Raw genomic sequence first — 19,113 nt, 5'->3', positions numbered from 1 at the left:
CCACCTTAAAACTGCCAAATTGCTGTTTAAGCTTATGGTAGACGTAATGGGATCAATTTGGAGTTTGCAGCCTTCCGGACCTTCAAATTTTTTTCAGCGAAAAAACTCGATTTCAATTAGATTCGAGTTTGCGGGTTGATCCTATTCACCCGACCTTGTAAAATTCTATTTTTTTAAATAAATTTCAAGTTCATGGGAGTTTTAAATAACTCCCATGAACTTGAACTTCGAACCTTGATAAATCTGCCCATAAGTCATCAAATGTAGCTGAAAGCAGTTTATAGCCTCTATGTGATAAAATAAGGGCCACATCTCCTATAATCTTGTTACACTGATGTTTTATTTATTACTAGTGCCCTAGAACTAGAGACGAATAATGCAAATTCCCTCCATAGAGTGGGTGATTGTGAGGCAGGCTGTGCATGAGACTAATTTGCTGGATGCATTACTGACACCTGCTGTCTGGAGCGCATTTTTTAACAATGAAAACTCTCTCTTTTAAAGAACATGTAAAGCCTTAAAACAAATTAATGCAGTGTTCTTCTGAGCACTTCTGTAATCTACAACATTTTCAAGCATTTCTAGTTGACCTGTTTGCAGGACATGCCATAACCTCACTGCCTTCACTGTGAAGAGCCACCTATGCTGCTTAAATGAAAGTTGCGTTCTTCAAGGGGGTGGCCTCTTTGATCTTTTCAATGGGAAAAAAGATCCCCACTACATGTCAATAATATCCTCTAATGTACATGTAATGTAAATGGTTTACATTTCCTTTACATAGAAATAATTGTATGTATAGTATATGCCAGATTCAAAACTCACCTTGCAACGTTTTTTGAAGCAAATTTGCACTTTCAGAAGAGTTATTAAGACCCTTTTTCTAGAAGATAAAAATATGTTATAGCATAAGTATTTCAATCCAATATCATTAAAAAGCAAGATAGATTATATTTACAACCATTCTCTTAATTTCTGTACAGTAGAACATACATTATTTTGCAATTAGTTTGCACAGAACATTTCACTGCATACTTTGGCTTGAAGGTATAAAGAGCCATATCTCCTTTTCTGAGGCATTTAAGATAAACTAAAACAGATCAGGACAATCTTTGTACTACTATTGTGGAAACACTGTTGTATGAAGTGCAGTTCTAGCTAGCAGAATAAAGCAGCTAAACGGCTAAATATGCACAGAAAAAAATACTATAGGAATTGTAATCCAAGCCCTTATATTCAGTCTATTCAAATGAAATTAAACAATTTATAAGCATACCTGAAAATGGAATACAGTTTTTTTGGTTACTGATGATTGCAAATATCTAAGCAGAAAAAGATGTTTTTTTTATCAACACTAATAATCAGCCAAAATGTAAAATGGTGTAAGCAAACCATAGGGCAGTTTTTTCTAGCCTCACAGTTGTCCTTGCTCTCCGACTACCAGGTATTCCCAAAATCAATCTCTAAAAAATGATAGGCTTGAGAATCCTGAAGACAGCAAATTCCACTGCACAGACGTCTCTTATTGACAAACATAGTGCAGGATTTTTTGTGACCATGAACTACTGGCAGTTGCAAAAAAATATCCCAATTTATAGGTAAGCTCACTGGGCATTTTTTGCAAAAGTCATCAGAGTTACTAATAGGCAAATAATAAACCAAATGTGTAGCCATACATGCCATTAAATTCAGTAACAGAAGCTACAGGCCCAACTAAAAACAACTAACTTTCACAGAATTTTTAAGCGAAAACATGAAACTGTAATAGTTGTGCAGCTTGGTGTTTCCTGAACAAGTATGTTTTTGTGTATTTTTATGGTAATAGGCAGGTAGGTGCATTCTAAACACTTCTATTAATATTATTATAGCACAGAAGAGTACAGAGACTATCAAAACTACCCATTGCAGTGAGACAACTGCCTAAGGTATATATTTACCTTAGGCTGATGGAACTTATTGCTCAGAAACATTTGCAATGATTTATCTGTCTCTGAAACATCTGCCTTAGGCAGTGACATGCAACATGTGGCAATTTTTAGACCCTGACTCTTCTCTGTACTTGAGTATAGTGGAGAACAAGATACCCTGGTGTGCCATTAGCTTAAAACTTTTTTTATTTTTTAGAAAGATCATAACATAATAAATTGATCTTACCAAGTCTTCTATTTCTTTCTCCCAAGATTCTTTAATCTGAACAAATGAATTTAGTTTCTGCTCAGACAGAGAAAGCTTTTCTGTTTGCTCCAACAACTCCTTAGCCAAATCATTTGCCTGGTTAGGTTAATGAGATGAAATGAAAATAGCAATAAAAAAAAATAACAAAAAAAGGAATGATGAAAAGAATGAATGCAGAAAATAAACTAATAGCATTATTTTACAGACAAAACACTGGGAAAGTTTAAACTATATAAGACTATGAATAATTAAAGCAGCAACATAAGACTTTAAAGTGAAGATATGGTTTACAGAAGAGCTTATTTTCAGGGAAGCAAATTACTGCTGTGTGCTCCTTGACTACTTTAAACACTGAAGTTTCCTTTAAGTGCAAGCATATTATTGGTTGCTGTGGATTACTACTGCACCTGGGCAAACTTAGTGACTTTTTTTCTAAACAAAGGTGACATATTAATTATGTATATATATTTTTATATTTAATGTTGCTGGCCTTTAATGGTAATGGTATGTCAAAATTTGCCACGGTTTACTATTTCAGTATTACTTTTTCCAATTTAATTAAATCAGTGTTCCTTTTAACACTGCCACAGTATTACAAACTAATAATATTGTGGCTAGAAGTTAAAAAAAAAACAAAAAAAAAAAACGTAAAACATAAATAAAATAAGCAAAAGAAAAATAAAGTAAACAATGGTGAATGGTACAAACCTTGCTAGTTTCTGCACTCTTTTCAGCCTCAAGACTTTTAATTTTAACTTCAGATGCCTCAAGGTTCTCTTTATATCTCATGATTTCTATTTTACTTTCAGACTCTGCTTTCTGCACTGTATCAAAACTCACAAGAGTCTCTTCTGCAGATTTTATTTGAACTGTTAACTTATCAATGATCTGACTTTGCTCTTTGCATTTGGCTTGCAAAACCTCCAGTTCCTTTACCTTAATTTCAGTGTCATGGAGTTTACTTAAAGTGTCTTCCATTTCAATAAGATGTTGCTCTTCTGCAGTTTCCAACTTTGATTTCATGGTCTCTAGCTCCATTTCTTTTTCCTCATTAAATTCCTGAAGTTTAGTCTTCAAGCCTTCTATTTCATTTAGATGGACAGCGAGCTCTTTATCTTGTGCACTCTTCTGTCTGTCCATCTCTTTTTGGTGTTCTAATTTTAAATTTTCTATTTGAGCCTTAAACTCAATCAATGCAGAATTTTCCGCACTGGTGCCTTTATTGAAAGAAAGAGTTAGTTCTCCCATTGCTTCCTGATTTGAATTAATTGCACGCTCTAATTTTGACTTCCAAAGCTCAATTACATCTGAATTCTCCTTGTTTGCATGGTTTAGCTTTACCCTTAGTGTTTCATTATCTTTAGATATCTTCTCTGTAGATATTTTCAATGCCCCTATCTCCTTTGCATGGTTCTCTTCTGTATGTTTAAGCTTATTTTTGAGAGAATCGAGTTCACGATTGTGTTCTTTAGTCATTGTAGCAATGCTCTCTTGTAAAGAATTGACTTCTTGCAGTAGAGAAAGTGATGTATCAACATTGCCAGCTTGCTTGTCACTATCTATGTGTCTTTGTCTTAAATCCGCAACTTCTTTGGTTTTTAGAGCCAAGTCTTTTTCTAATTCCATGATGTGAGATTTTTCAGAAACTGTTGCCACCTGAAGTTCAAAATTCATTTTACGGAGAGACAAAAAGCAAGTATATTAAAACTTTCATTTTATACATACTAAACAGCAGTGTAGTTCAGTAACGTATAGTTAGAAAAAAACCTCATATTGAAAAATAAAGTGTCATATTAAATATCACCATTAGTTAACATTGTAGCATGCCATTAATAGTCCAGGTGTATAAGTATATACATTTCCCCACTATGTTGGAGACAAATGTCAGTCATTAAGATTAATTTATAGTTCTACAAAATCTTCAATGTCAAAAACAGTACCTTAGTTTTAGAAGTATCCTATACTATCTCGGTAATTGCACCAATAGAGCATTTACATAAATAAGTGTCCGTATTAATTTAAAAACATTACTTCCTTAAAGTGCAGAATTAAAGCTACCAACTAAGCTCACTAGGGCACACAACACACAAATAATACCTCAAGAAATTCTAAAAAGAAATCACAAAAACCACTCATATGCATCAGTGGAGAAAGGAATTTTTCCCCAGTAAGCAATACCCATACGTCTGTATCTGCTTAAAAAAGATAAATGAAAGTTAAACACTACATACAAAATACATACTATACTGGTCTTTTAAACAGAACACCAAAAAAGTAATATGTTATGGGTCTACACTATGAAGCATTTTTTTTTATCTACATTTTGTAACCTGTACTCAGATGTGATACAGACAGGGACAGACTATTATGGAATATGAAAATATCTGTTCAAATATTTTGTATTTGAGGTAAAAGCTGGGATATTTATTCCAATGTGCTTGCTGTGATTCTTATTGTAATGTGCTTGCTAACTGATCTTTATCAACAAATACAATCTTCTTTCAATAATACCTATGTTTGAGACAAAAAAAATTAAAAGGAACTTAGAAAATAACTTAGTACTAGTATGTTATGGAAGATTTAGTCTCCCAATTTAAAGTGCAAAAATATAAATCAATTCACAAAAGGCACTTGCTCACAAACATTCTGTACAACTTGCATCTTGTACAAGTTTTCTCCAATTTGCTATTTGCAAGGTGCAAAGTATAGTGAGCATGGACATAATAAGGAATCTCTGGAATTAAGCCGTCCTGTCTTTGCTGTGCTCGATTTGCATTTTGCACCTAAAAACGCACACAACTGACTGCATCAGAAATGATGCAATTCATAGCCATTTATTTGTGATTTAACAATGATATATACTGAGGAAATTTGTGATCTAAAGCTGCATTTTGCAGTATAAAAATTTGTTATACTCAATGTATTTGCTTTAAGAGCATTTTCATATCTTGCCACTGTTCCAAACTTGGTGCCAGTTGAGCAGCCAAGGGAGAATGACTGCCTGAGTAAACACACAGCTATGTAACTAGTTTCTGGGAATAGGCGATGATATAGGGTAAACAATAAAAACAGCTACCGTAATATTTTTGAAGCAATGATGATACAATCTTGAAATAAATGTTCTCAAACATTCTCATGCCTCCCACATTGGCTGCATTTGATGTAGCAGCTCTACTTAGTCAGCATCTCTCTCAGCTGCACCGTCCCCTATTCTCTCAGCTACACCATTCCTAATTCTCAAAGCAATATACTGGGGACTGTTGAATGGAAAAGAAAGTAGATTTTTTTTTATCTAAAAGTATTCACAAGGAAAGTCCAAGCTCCAAGCCATCTTTAAATTAGAATAATATAGCTCTGAATCTAAATCTTAACTAAAATTACCAATCTCCTGTTCAGAGGAGAAACACAACAAATAAAGGATCAATCAAATTACTCATTACATTATTGCAGTTTATGGAAGAATTGCCTATACAACTAGGCTCAACATGACAACAATGGGTCCAGAAAAAGACAGATGACACAAAGTTCAATATTGCTTGTGGTAAGCACAATTACAAGACTGGATTACTCCCAAGCACTTCCCCCAACTTCAGTTCAGTAGTGTTCTATCTATTAGGAACAGACAATCACTGCTACTTTTAGAAGTTATCAAAATAACTACTTTTTAAGGCAGAAAACCTGGGTGTTTCCCAATGTTTTCAATGAGAGGCACTTTGCAAGTGGGTGCTTTGATTGCGCCTTAAAGTATCAGAGAGAGTAAATTCCTATCCGCCCTTGATCTGTACTTCAAAAAATTAATATCTTTATTCTAGCACTTTAAAGTATTCCTGCAAACAAAAGTCAGGAACAGACTAGTTATAGTTTAACTCAAATAAAACTTTGAGTGAATCGTCTAAAGTCTTTCCTTATGCTATTTTTTACTTTACCAAAAGAGTTATTATAATGTTAGATATAATGTTAGATATAAAAACTTAAGGAAACACAAGGGGAATAAAGGCCACACCATTTAAAAGCATGCTGCCAATGTATAAACATCTCTCTGGCTCTCTGAAACTGCAGCCTTCTGTATTAGTCCCAGAAAGATAAAATCCTTATAAATGTTAAACTCTATATGCAATAACATCCATCAAATTCAATTAAACACAAGAAAGCAGATATTAGTGCAAACCCTACCACCGTAAGCAACTTTTTGTATTTCCAGCAGACAAGGGGCCTAAAATGCACTCATTACTTACTTTTAGAGATACTGGCCGTGTTTTGGCCTGTAAATAACAAGAAATGTCAATAGTGCAAAACACCATACACAGTTTTTGTTCTACCGGAGACCATGCAGTACCCAAAACAGTAAAAAAGCACAATAAAATATAACTATGGGGACAAAAATACAATATCTAGTTATGGAGCAACTCACTAGCATTACCATTCACAGGTTGACATTTCAGAAAAATATGGAATCATTGGATCCTATACAGGGGTCCTACCTCAGAATGAGAATTCTTTTTAATTTATTTTCTTTGGAGGTGTAATTTACACTGTTTCTGAACACCTTGTGTTTTGACTGGGAGGGCATATTTATAAAAATGTAAATTTGTGGGGAAAAAAATTGCAAAACTAGAAATGGGGAGGAAAAAAAAATGCCTGAATTTTGGCTAGGGCAGCGCCCATTGACTTCTACATTAACTTGCAAGCGTATATGTCAAAGTTTTACATCAGAGTTTTTCAAGTTATTTGCACTTAATTAATATTGAACATTCAAGGTTTTGAAACCATAATGTAAATCTATGAGTTTTAGAGCCATCTCAGCTACAAAAATTAAAAAAGAATTTGAGCATTGATAAAATCACCCCCCTAAGGCATGCAAGTAATTATTGGTTTTAAATTATTTTATGTACGTGGCGTTTTTCTTTTCCCCTATATTTCCACAAATAAAATAAACAATTTATGGGAAAAAAACAACAATATAATAAAAAGCAGCAGACTGGTCAGAAAATCAGTAGCTCCTTTCTCCCAGAGTAGCTAATATTAAAGCACTAAGGGGCAGATTTACTAAGGGTCGAATTTCGAAGTACAAAAAACTTTGAAATTCGACCATTGAATTAAAAAACTTTGATTCAAAGTTTTTTCTACAAATCTGGCAATCCTGCCGTCGAATAAAAGTGATTAAATCGTTTGAATCCAACGATTTTTAGCGATCGATCGAACGATTTTTATTCGACAAAAAAAACGTGCTGTGGAAGGTCCCCATAGGCTAACATTGCACTTCGGTAGCTTTAATTTGGCAAAGTATGAAGTCGAAGTCTTTTTTAAAGAGACAGTACTTGAATGGTCGAATAGTCGAACGATTTTTACTGAATATAGCCTATTCGATGGTCAAAGTACCCAAAAATTTACTTCGAAATTCAAAGTTTTTGAAATTCGAACAATCACTCGAGCTTAATCTGCCCCTAGGTGTTATTAATCATGGAAAGCCAGCCTTGGTTTCACAGGAAAAATTACCCTCAATTCTTTTACTTCTTTTCCACTGAATTTGTTTTACAGCCATAATGGGCTGTGAGTAAAGTCATAGGTTTGAGAAGGGTCGCTGTATCCACAAACAAAAACAATTATCCTTACATTTATACATGCAATAATATTACACATACGAAATTGGGCATGTAATAGAATACACCATCAGTACAGGACACTGACACTTTTTATCAAACAACAGTAGAATGTGTTTTAGTTAATTAGCTAGAACCATATATAAAAAGAGCACTTTAATTCCCATTCTCCTCTTCTGAGAAGACTTCTAATACAGGGGTGTCCAACTCCAGGCTTTAAGAACCATTACAGACCAGCATTTTAAAAATATCCCTGTCTGAAAGTGAGGTCACGGTCATTTTGATCACTTAAACTTTTCTGAACTGAGAATTAATTGAATCTATTGTGTTTAAGGCTTGTAGTTGGGTACCCCTGATCTAAAGACCAAAGTAAAAACTAGATGATAAGTTTTGGCTCCATCACTTCAAAATGAACTTTAGCTGAATAAAGTTATTATAAACAGTGTTTTTCCAGGGGTGTTTCCATTAAATATTGAAAACCATTACCCTAGTATCTTCTAACTCTCTCTGAAGTTTGTCAGCTTTGGTCTTTTCAAAGAGCAGGCTCTGTTCAAGCTCCTTAATGCGGGCATGCTCCAGTTTGGTCTGCGTCTGTTAGTAAAAAGGGAGAGGAAGAGAACACAACAGTGCCACCATCACATGCCAGCAAAAGAGGAAGGAGCTACATGCAGGCCGTGCTCCAGTGCCATTGGACCATAGATGAGCAAAGATGAAGCAGAAGAAAAACAAGGGGAAAAATGACTAATATGATGCTTGGAAAAGGGTGATCAAGATAATAAAGAAGACAGACAATGATGTGTTGAAAGACACACAGAAATGGAAATAAGTAGAAAGATAAGATAGGTGCATGCAGCAAGTAAAATTACATTTTTCCAGAATTAACAAGAAATGCATTAGCATTTTATATTGTTAATACTTTGGCAAGCTGAAATCTCCTCACTTGTTAATACAAAGCTGAGTATTAAGACATGGTACCGTTTCCCTGGGCAGCAATAGGATTAATGTGCACTAAAAACAAATGCACTTTATTAGTGTTTTAGCACTGAGTATGAATCTATTTAAGTGTCTATTAATTGTTTTGTTTTTTACTAAATAATTTAATAGAGATATGTTTGACACTACAGAAGCAGTTTGTTAAAGCGTTAATAGTATATGGAGCAGCAATATATTGTTTAAAGTTCGGGGCTCCATTTTTTCTTTTGGTAGCTAATGCTTGAGCACTCTAAACAACAATTCTTAAAACTAACAATTTAGTATAAATAAGATTTAACGATTTGCCTGCACTAGATATGGCCAAAAGTGTCTGGACACCCGTCTGTCCAACATCTCGTTCCAAAAACAACAAGGATTCCACCAGATATTAGAACATTGTAGGCACAATTTGTGTCCATTTAGTCACAACAGAATTAGTTATGATAAGCACATATGTTGGACAATCAGGCTGGGCTCCTAAGTTACAATTTAGCTCCTCGTTGTTCAGGTGGGTCGAGTTCAAGTAAATGTTTAGGCTTGTGAAGTTCTTACTACTTTCATCCCAGCAACCCAATTTTGTACAGACCTGTTCAAAGGGACTTTGTGCTGAAACAGGAAATAGACTTTCTCAAACTATTGCTGCAAGGTAGGAAACATGGAATTGGCAAGTAAGTCATTGTACACTGTAGCATTAAAGGAGAAGGAAACCCTGTATCCCCCACCCCACGTATATCCCCCTCCCTCCTCCCCCTAGGCTAACTTCCCCCGGCAAAATGCCCCATACTTTATACTTACCCCTCGTCGCAGATTCTTTGCGGCATCCATCTTCCGGGTCCTCTGTAAGCTGACTGGGAGATCGGTATGTCGGCGCATGCGCAGTTTGAGCAATTTGCTAGTTTTCGACAACTGAGCATGCGACGAGATTGACGGAGATTGCCGATCTCCCAGTCAGCTTACCGAGGACCTGGAAGATGGATGTCGTGAAGTCCGCTACCAGAATCTGCAACAAGGGTTAAGTATAAATTATGGGGCATTTCCCCGGGGGCCAGTTAGCCTGGGGGGAGGTGGGAGAGGGGTCTACGTGGGGTGGTGGGTACAGATTTTTTTCTACAGGGTTTCCTTTTAAGGTTTGCTTTCACTAGGGCCAGGGACCCTAGCCAGACAATTATTTCTCCTCCATCAAACTTTACAGTTGATGTTCTCCGGGCATCCACAAAAAACACATTGAAGAATGATACATCTGCAACACCACTGCAGACAAGACATGGTTTGGTGAAAACCATTTTGTTAAGCCGCCAACAGACATCGCACTTTTTAAAGACTTCTTAAATATGATCAAGCAGTCTGAAAAAGTAGTATAATGGAAGAAAGCTTTTTCAAGCAAGGGCGGTCCCATCCGGAAATCCTCCAAGTTTCCTACCTTGTCAATGAACTCATTAAAGCTCAATATATAACTATGAATATATAAAAAAACCGTGTGCCACTTTATAACACACATACATATAAAAGTATAACGGACTATATTTATTTATTTATTTATTTTTTTTAAATGGAAACTTTTTGGTCTAACTTCCTTGTTTTACTTAGCTTGACTATTTATAAAATCTAATTTCTTTTTAAATCAATGTTTATCATTCCACTCTATTTTAAAAAATACAAATCACACAAGACATTTAGGACAAAATTTGCTATCTATTTTAGAACTGGTGAAAGTCATTTTTTCCTGTGGGGAAAAATGTAACAAATCTTTGAAATATATGTTGCTCCTGGATTGCTTTATCTGATTTTACTACCAATTTTATATTTGTATGAGCTAGAAAGATTTTTTCAATGTTTTATTTAGGCAACAGTTTCTAAAAGTCTGTGAGGCTGCTGCACACACTTTAAAGGAGATAATGCCCTGGTGCTAACAGAGGTATTGTATAGAAATGCTGTTGCACTCTAGGGGGCTTTTGCAGTCAAAAACTTTATTTATATATAAATATTTATAGTAATGTTTATAGTTTATAGTAAATATTTATAGTAATGTCACTTAGAATTACATTTTCTTTTATTATGAAAAAACTGTTTCTGGATGGAGATCCCTTTTAAAGAAAAATGTTTTCAGTTCTCTTCATAAGTGATTGTGACTGTACTCTGGTAAGCAGTGACAGATGACCTGTTTGTGCCACTGTTTTCCATCTAAACATAACAATGGTCAAAGCATCCTATTTGCCATAAACGTAATAGTTCCCCCTCCCCAACAAGGTAATTAGGTATTGTAATAATTATTAACCTATTTTAGTCAATCAAATCAGCATTTCTTTAGGGAAGCATTAACAGAAAAGTCATTCAACAGATCAATTTGGAAATCATTGCAGAACTTTGTTCATAAAACTGGTGTAATCTACAAGCAAGGTGCCTCTTTGCAAAGTAACTAGAACCGGTGATTGGCACCATGACACTTCCAGTTTTACAAACCTTAAAATTATAACTCAGACTGATTATAGATTGTGAAAAGCATTAGCAAGCAAGAAGCATTGCTGGCCTGTGAGGATGATGGATTTCAAGTGTATCTGCCAGCTCTGTAAAGCTCTATCTATGGTGACAATGCTGGAAAGAATAGCTCCTCTTTGTCCCATTTTGGACTGTTCCTTTTACATGTACATCATGGTTTAGAATCTACAGCTGAACAAATCCGCTGACCGTATTTAATTGCTTGACTTAATCTGCATAATCATCCATGTGGTATGAACTCATTACCATCAGAAAAAAATGTTATTTTAATGCAAAAAATGAAAATGTGCTGGCAATATTTTACCTCTAAATCACCCATTGTGATAGACTCTTCTTCAACACGGAACTGAAGATCTTCAACTCTCCTGGAATACAAAAATCACATAATATAGTTAGCATCCATGACAGCCTTGCAAGATTTTTTCTTGGAAAAAGACTGGATGATTGTGTTCCCTTGTACCAAATACAAACTATAACATAATGATCTAAGTGCATCAAAGAAAATTCAAAAATACACTAAAAAATTACAACGTCACAGTCATCCCATATCTGGCCAGTCCTACGCTCAATTTTCATCTGATTCATTAAGAATTCTATTCCTTTATTTTACTTTTTTAAACAGGGACTAAGTTTTACCTGCAACTTACTTGCTGCTTTCAAGGTTAAAACTCCCAAACATGGTTGCCCGTTTATTGGCCACCACTGGGATCACCTGAATATAGCTGGAAAGGGTGGGAGCTACAACATGGAGCTGGCTACTGCGCCTGTTTAAACAATAACAAACAAGCTCAACACAAATTTTTTAAACCATTAGGCGGGCTGCAATGAGGCCTCGTACCCTCGCCTAATGGTTTTAAAAATTAGTGGTGAGCACAACTTTCCTTTGTTTGTAACACTGCATTTTTGCTTTTACCACATAATCACCTTTTCTCCTCTTCCAGTTGGTTTAGAAGTTCAACCTTTTCCCTGTCAGCTGCTTCTACCAAAGCACGCAACTGATCCATTTTAGCTTCCATTTCTTCCACATACTAAAGGCAAATAAGAAAAGGGATTTAACCACATGAAAAATACATTGATGATCTTTTTCTGCATTTGATGCCTTGCTGGGCAGGCAACCGCTCACAACTGGTCCTAAACAGTCTCTCATTATAATTGGCCTAACATATTTGGTGCAATTGTAACTGCACCAACAGGGTGTTTACAATACTAGAGCATTTTTTTTTTAAACCACCCCCCCAAGCTGTTTTACATGTTTTTGTAAAAGCTATAGAAATTAAGTGAGAAGTAGCTGTGAAGCCACAAGTAAATACATGAAATGTAAACCTCTGATATAACAAAAAACTTTTAGAGGTGAAAACAGCAGCTCTTGTTATCACTTGTGTTACTCAAATCTAGTTTACTTTTGATGGCCATACAGGGGACAGCAGAACAAAAAAATTTGAAGCTTGCTGATGTTTAACTGATCTGTAAATATGCAGAGAAAGATACTAGTACAGAATATGGTAAACAGTAAAAGATATTTGAAAGCAAGATACCTGTGTGGAAAAAAAACCTAATGTCACATCTCCAAAGTTAGTTATACTCGACCAACCTTTCCACTTATAAGTTAAACTGTTGCAATGCGAGAATTTCATTTTTATATTTATATTCTTAAAAAATAATCTGTGAAGCAAAATTTTGCAGATGCTGGGCAATAACAGCTTCTAACCCACTGCTTGTAAAACCAATGGACATATTGTAAAAGTCTAATATTTAAAATCTTAAGTGTCACACTTATAACTTAATAATCTTAGGATTAGTTGGCTATATAAAAGGTCAAAAGCTGAATGTGTTTAAGTGGCTTGTACAAAACCAACAATGACTTTTACCTGGTCATGCCCATGGCGTATCACTGTTAACTCTTGTTCAACCTCTCCTACTTGACTTGTGGCTTTGGCAACTTCAGCTCTCTCCATGTCCCTTTCAGCCATTAGTTGTTCGATATGTTGCTGTTTTTCTTTCAGAGCTTCTTGAAGAGCTGTTGTGCCAGAAATTTTTCTTGCATATCGGGAAGATGTTTCCGTTAACTAGAGAATAAGAATCAAATAAAATATATTTATAATTATATAATAATTCTAAGAATAAGGGAATTGTGTTAATATAAGCCTACAGAAACGTCCAAACTAGAATTAGATGGTGGCTGATACTGTTATAGTCAAGTGCAACTTATGAAATTATCATCATTATCAGGGGGGGGCGCATCTGAAATGAAGCAGCTGCACAAAAAAGTCTCCAAAAAGCCTGAGCATCCATGCAGAGGAAGCAAAAAAATTATTTGGCATTAGGGATGCAATATAAGCATAGAATATTCTATTTTAATAATAATGAAAGGATTCACTAAACCAAGAATATGTCCATTGGGATTCAAATATAAATGTTTGCATTATAAAAGCAACTGTGATTCTAAGCAGCTTTCCAATATTCCAAATTTTCAATGATTATTATTTGGTAATGTTTTGTGAATGCAACTTCTGTCCGTTTTTTGCTATAGGTGAACAGTCACCTATAAGTTAGAAAACAAAAGAAAATATCTGATTTATGGCTATGGGTAACATCATTGGTAATATTGGTCTCCATTGTTAATAAATATGCCCCTTAATGGGGATGACCACCCAAAAATAATTTGTCTAATGAAAGAAAATATCATTCTAAGCAACTCAACAATATACATTAATTATACATTTTCAGTGATTTAAAGTTGTGAATGTAATCGAAATGCTGGAAAGCTGGAAATAGTACCAGTCTGACCCTTTCTGTTCTCGACTTCTAACTTTTTGAACAGAAGTCCTTTTTCCTTCACACATGACAGGTCTGATGATCTACTGATAATCTGACTTCTGATACAGATATTGCAAAATTCAAAGCCACCAGAGCAGAGAAAAGCAAAGGACAAACGGATGCTACTGTAATAGCAATTGTCGATAATATACATATTGTCGATAATATACCAATTTAATGATTATATACATGAAATACATATGAAACAATTTTCATTATTTTTTTCAATTATATAAAGATATCTATGACCTACCAGTCCTGTGCGACTTGGTTTGTTGCTTACAGAGGAGGAGATGGAGCTCAGGGAACTTATGGAAGAAGCACTTGGGCTGCGTTTCAGTGATGCTGGGGTAGTGGGCATGGTAGCAATTTTTCTTACGGAGGTTTTTGCTTTAGCTGGAGTGGTTGAAGGAAACCCAATACGTGTAACTTTATGTACAGGTGCAAAAAGACCATACTTTGGCTGACACTGAAAATACCTTGAAACAAAAGAAGCAAACTTGTCAGAAGAATTACATAAAATATGGTATGTATTCTTGAAGGTCCTGTAAAATAAACATTTACAACTGATTGAGAGGACTCACCCTACCTATCCATAGATGTCCGCCAAAATGTATTTTCCCTTTTTACACAACGTTACATTCTTTACTAACAACTCCTTTTTTCCCAGCCCTGTCCCATAACTTGGAACACACAGATACTCTGTATATTCAAAAGTTTTTTGTGGTTTTAAAATCATATACAGCTCTTAGACATGGCCTTTAAACTGCTCTCGGGATGCAATGGATTAGTTACTTAAAGCAACCGGCAGAAGATCTAGCAGCCAGAACTGTAAGAGAAATGGAGACGGCAAAAGAATATAACCAATATAAATTAAGGATTACAATCTAAGCAATTAATATACAGGTGAACTTCACCTCTCCAGCGATTTTTATCCATTTATCTACAGTACACATGCCCTGCGGCCCTCACTCTAACAGCATCATCATCCCCCATCAACTGTTTTCCACCTCCCAAAGTGCAAAACTGTGTATGGTTCTGCTCAATCCCTGCCATTCAACCTAGGAATGGAAGTGATGTGAGCAAACATGGTGGCCAGCATCATGCAGCTCTGCAGGAAGCACTAAAGGCATTAAGTTAGAATAATTGGGGGGTGTAATGTGTTTGGGGTGTCCTGGAGCGTATAACTGACAAAAAAATTTGCAAAAGTGGTTTTACTTCACCTTTCAGAGATATTCATCAATATTTTACAGAAAATGTGAATGGCTTTTTTAAGCAGTAGTTGATATTCTTCAAACAGAAATTGCAATTTATGACAAGGATGATTTTCATTGCAATGGTGATCGATTTAGGAGTGCACAAACAATTACGCATTTTAATACACTGGCCACAATTGCAACAAGGGAAGGCTACCTTGCACCCATAATTACACTGGGAAAAAATATTTTACATTGCAATTGGGCGTGTAAATATGCATTCAGGGTGTAGTTTTGGGAATCAATGAAATAGAGCTTGAGCAGTGAGTGTACATGCTATTTTCATTAACAACAAAATTCAACACACAGCAGCCCTTTTCTTTGGATTTGTGTGGCCTATCACTTCTTCTCTGAACAGTTGCTGCTACTATACAAAAACTAGACTTACAGGTGGCAGGGGAACATCAAGCAGGGCAGAAATCAGACAAACTTGTTGGAAAGGTACCTTCCTATAATGTAACTATGTTGAAATTCGTTGAGTTCTTCAACATGATCTATTCTACTGCCAACGTTTGTTGCCTGAGATTACATGGTTGTGTTCATATACCTGTGTCAGCAACAGGCGTGTCTAAAATAACTAATTCTACTAATTAAATGGGGTGTCTGTAAAATTTTGACCATTATTGTATGTGTGCATGACTCAACACATTTATTAATAAGGTAAAACTGTCAACTACTACACAAGTGGTTTTCTTTAACAATATTAATAAAATACAATAATCAATGCGTACAGCCTATGCAACTGTAAGGAAGAAAAAAAGCAAACAAACACGATGTTTAAAATGTTACAACAAATTTGCATCTTTCATTATTTCTTAAGATAAGTAGGGCAAACAGGAAAACTGAAGCTACTCAATGTCTGGTCCTTGAAGGATGATAAATAGATCATCAAAGCTCAAATAATCTGTGTAACCACAAACTGGAATAAAAGTTTTGCAGCGATTCTGCTGGAGTTATCCTTCATTATTTTGATTTACTGGCACAGTGGAGTTATTGGCACAGAGCAACCTAATCGGAAGCAGAACATTCAATTCCTCTTCAGCTGTACAAATTACCAACAACCCTTTACCTTGGAGCTCAAATCTCACTGCGTAAAGAGATTTTTCATCTGTGGACTAATTATCTACAACGCAAGGACTAAATATGGAGTATCTTCAAGTTCCCTGTTTGCTCAAAAATTAACACACAATATATTTTTTTTTCTATTTTCTTTAATAGACAAAAAGCATGTTTAGTACAAGTCCAATTAATTCACGTTGACACGAGTGGATATGCTGCCCCTTTGAATTTTACTATGCAGAAAAATGGGTTTTTTTTCATACAAGAGTGAGCTAAAAAACTAAAACACAAGTTCTTTTCACCAAAATAAAAACAATGACATGTGACACTCACCTTGTGCCTGCCACTGCTCCATCATTTTTTCCCAAAGGCTCATCTAATTCAACTCCACACCATTCTCCTTTGGCAAAATCTGTATCTCCCAGAAAACGAATAACACCAGCTTTTGATCCACTCACCTGTGAACAGACGTTGCATAAAACCACCATTATTAAGGATATGTCCTAGTAAATATTCACAAACACATTCAAAATCTTGGAAGTAGGGATGCACAGAATCCAGGATTCGGCCAGGATTCTGCCTTTTTCAGCAGGATTTGGCCGAATCCGTCTGCCCGGTCGAACCAAATCCTAATTTGCATATGCAAATTAGGGGCGGGTAGGGAAATTGTGTGACTTTTTGGCACAAAACAAGGAAGTAAAAATTTTGCATATGCCTAAACTAAATTTTTCAAGTTTAAAGTCTCTCTGTATTAACCCTATCAAAAAGCTTCCTATTTATGAAACACATTCAAGTGGTTTCTGCACTCCATTTTTGAGTACTCAAAATTCACCTATTTCTGCTTATGAAATACTCTACTCTTATCACAGGCAGAGGGCCATTGTTTGCTCACGGTCTCCCACTGCACTAATCTCATCAAACTATTTAAAGGGATACTGTCATTGGGAAAAAAAAATTTTTTCAAAATGAATCAGTTAATAGTGCTGCTCCAGCAGAATTCTGCACTGAAATCCATTGGTCATGTGACTTGCGCCTGCACTTTAGGAGAGAAATGCTTTTTGGCAAGCTGCTGTTTTTCCTTCTCAATGTAACTGAATGTGTCTCAGTGGGACATGGGTTTTTACTATTGAGTGTTTTTTTTTTCTCAACAATGTTTTATTGGGTTTTCCTAAACACAACAGATTATGGTTTGAGTGTTGTTCTTATATCTACCAGGCAGTTGTTATCTTGTGTTAGGGAGCTGCTATCTGGTTACCTTCCCATTGTTCTTTTGTTTGGCTGCTGGGGGGAAAAAAGAAGGGGGTGATATCACTCCAACTTGCAGTACAGCAGTAAAGAGTGATTGAAGTTTATCAGAGCACAAGTCCCATTAGCTTAAAAACATGGTTGAAGAAGCAGAAGCTCCCATTACTGGTCACTGAAAAGTAAGGACAGTAAGGTCATAGTATGTCTGGGATCCTGTACTTAAATACTAAGCCTGCCTGTTACCACTATGAGTTCTCACCTGAGGGAAATGCATTTGTTATCTAGGTCCTATTAGAATAACTATTTACCTGTATTTACTCTATGGCAGGTCAGTAAAAAAAAAAAAAAAAAATAACACGTTTATGTCAAAAACATGAGGCAATTTTTTCAAGAAAGCTTGCTTATTATATTTGCAGTTACTTTTATGATACTACATCAAAGAAAATAATTTGTGCAACAGTTGAATTATATTATCCATAATTAGCATTATAAACTGTGTTTCTTCCCTAGCTGAAGATGGCAAAGATCTACTTTTAATTTAGATAAAATAAATTTTTGTAAAAATACAGTATTTCAATTTTCAAGTAAAGTAGGTTGACCAATGTATCAATGATATCTATGTAAATAAACTTGTGGGCTTTTTTTTTTTTTTTTTAATTCCTTTTAGGGATTCACCGAATCCAATATTTTGGATTCGGCCGAACCACCAAATCCTTCGCGAAAGATTTGGCCGAATACTGAACAAATCCTAATTTGCCTATGCAAATTAGGGGTGGTAAGGGGGGAAACATTTTTTACTGCCTTGTTTTGTGACAAAAAGTAACGCAATTTCGGTGGAATCCGAATCCTGCTGAAAAAAGGCAGATTCCCAAATCGAATCCTGGATTCGGTGCATCCCTAATTCTTTTCTTGATTTTTGTTAATTTACTCTCATTTATTCTATTACTTGTGACACAGTAGCCTGCCAGTGAAGACAGAGACCCAAAAATAGAACCAATATGATTCCTGTGTTTGGCTCTCATCATTTAAGTTTGGACACAATCGAGGTGGAGGGTACAAAAGATTCCCCGTAAGACTCGTAGATTGATGCATGAGAGAATTGTGAAAAATAAATTTGGGCAACTGGAATTGGCAAATGGCACATAATTCCTATGACAATGAGCACAGTGTAATTTGTCCAAAGTTTTATTAGTACTTTAATGACAAGGAAAGTTTGAATTCAAAAGGAGTTTACTAGTAAGTTAGTTAGTTCAAAAAAATGGGCTGCATTTCACTGCAGTGGACTATTGAGTCCCCAGATACTGCTATCACTATATATCGCCCCTGCTGCCTTACAAGCAGGGTGATATAAACAAATTTTCTAATTTAGATTGAAACAATACAGAGAGGACAAGACCATGCAAAGTTCAAACTTCCCATGCCCTGTGAAGTCTCCCTGATACCTACTTTTTCAAAAATGCTGCATGCTGGTTACTTTGGGGTATAGGAAAGAGAGA

The 19,113-nt window shown here is 35.5% G+C and overlaps 1 protein-coding gene across 5 annotated transcripts in view; it reads right to left on the bottom strand.

Annotated features, from left to right (window-relative positions):
• clip1.S (CAP-Gly domain containing linker protein 1 S homeolog) overlaps positions 1-19,113 on the bottom strand; it is a 62,576-nt gene that overhangs the window by 31,352 nt on the left and 12,111 nt on the right. The window contains exons 4-13 of one of the 5 annotated variants that reach the window (XM_041580362.1): positions 16,706-16,830; positions 14,311-14,536; positions 13,109-13,306; positions 12,165-12,268; positions 11,545-11,605; positions 8,259-8,363; positions 6,408-6,434; positions 2,881-3,828; positions 2,152-2,268; positions 823-880 (exon numbers count right to left, since the gene is read on the bottom strand). In XM_041580362.1, coding sequence (XP_041436296.1) covers positions 823-880; positions 2,152-2,268; positions 2,881-3,828; positions 6,408-6,434; positions 8,259-8,363; positions 11,545-11,605; positions 12,165-12,268; positions 13,109-13,306; positions 14,311-14,536; positions 16,706-16,830 — 1,969 coding nt within the window. The remainder of the gene's footprint in view (positions 1-822; positions 881-2,151; positions 2,269-2,880; positions 3,829-6,407; positions 6,435-8,258; positions 8,364-11,544; positions 11,606-12,164; positions 12,269-13,108; positions 13,307-14,310; positions 14,537-16,705; positions 16,831-19,113) is intronic. The other 4 variants (XM_041580365.1, XM_041580363.1, XM_041580364.1 and 1 more) reach the window with 4 other exon arrangements.

Source organism: Xenopus laevis, chromosome 1S (genome assembly GCF_017654675.1).
Source record: "Xenopus laevis strain J_2021 chromosome 1S, Xenopus_laevis_v10.1, whole genome shotgun sequence".
Taxonomy (NCBI): domain Eukaryota; kingdom Metazoa; phylum Chordata; class Amphibia; order Anura; family Pipidae; genus Xenopus; species Xenopus laevis.
This window is presented reverse-complemented; position numbering and strand designations above follow the sequence as displayed.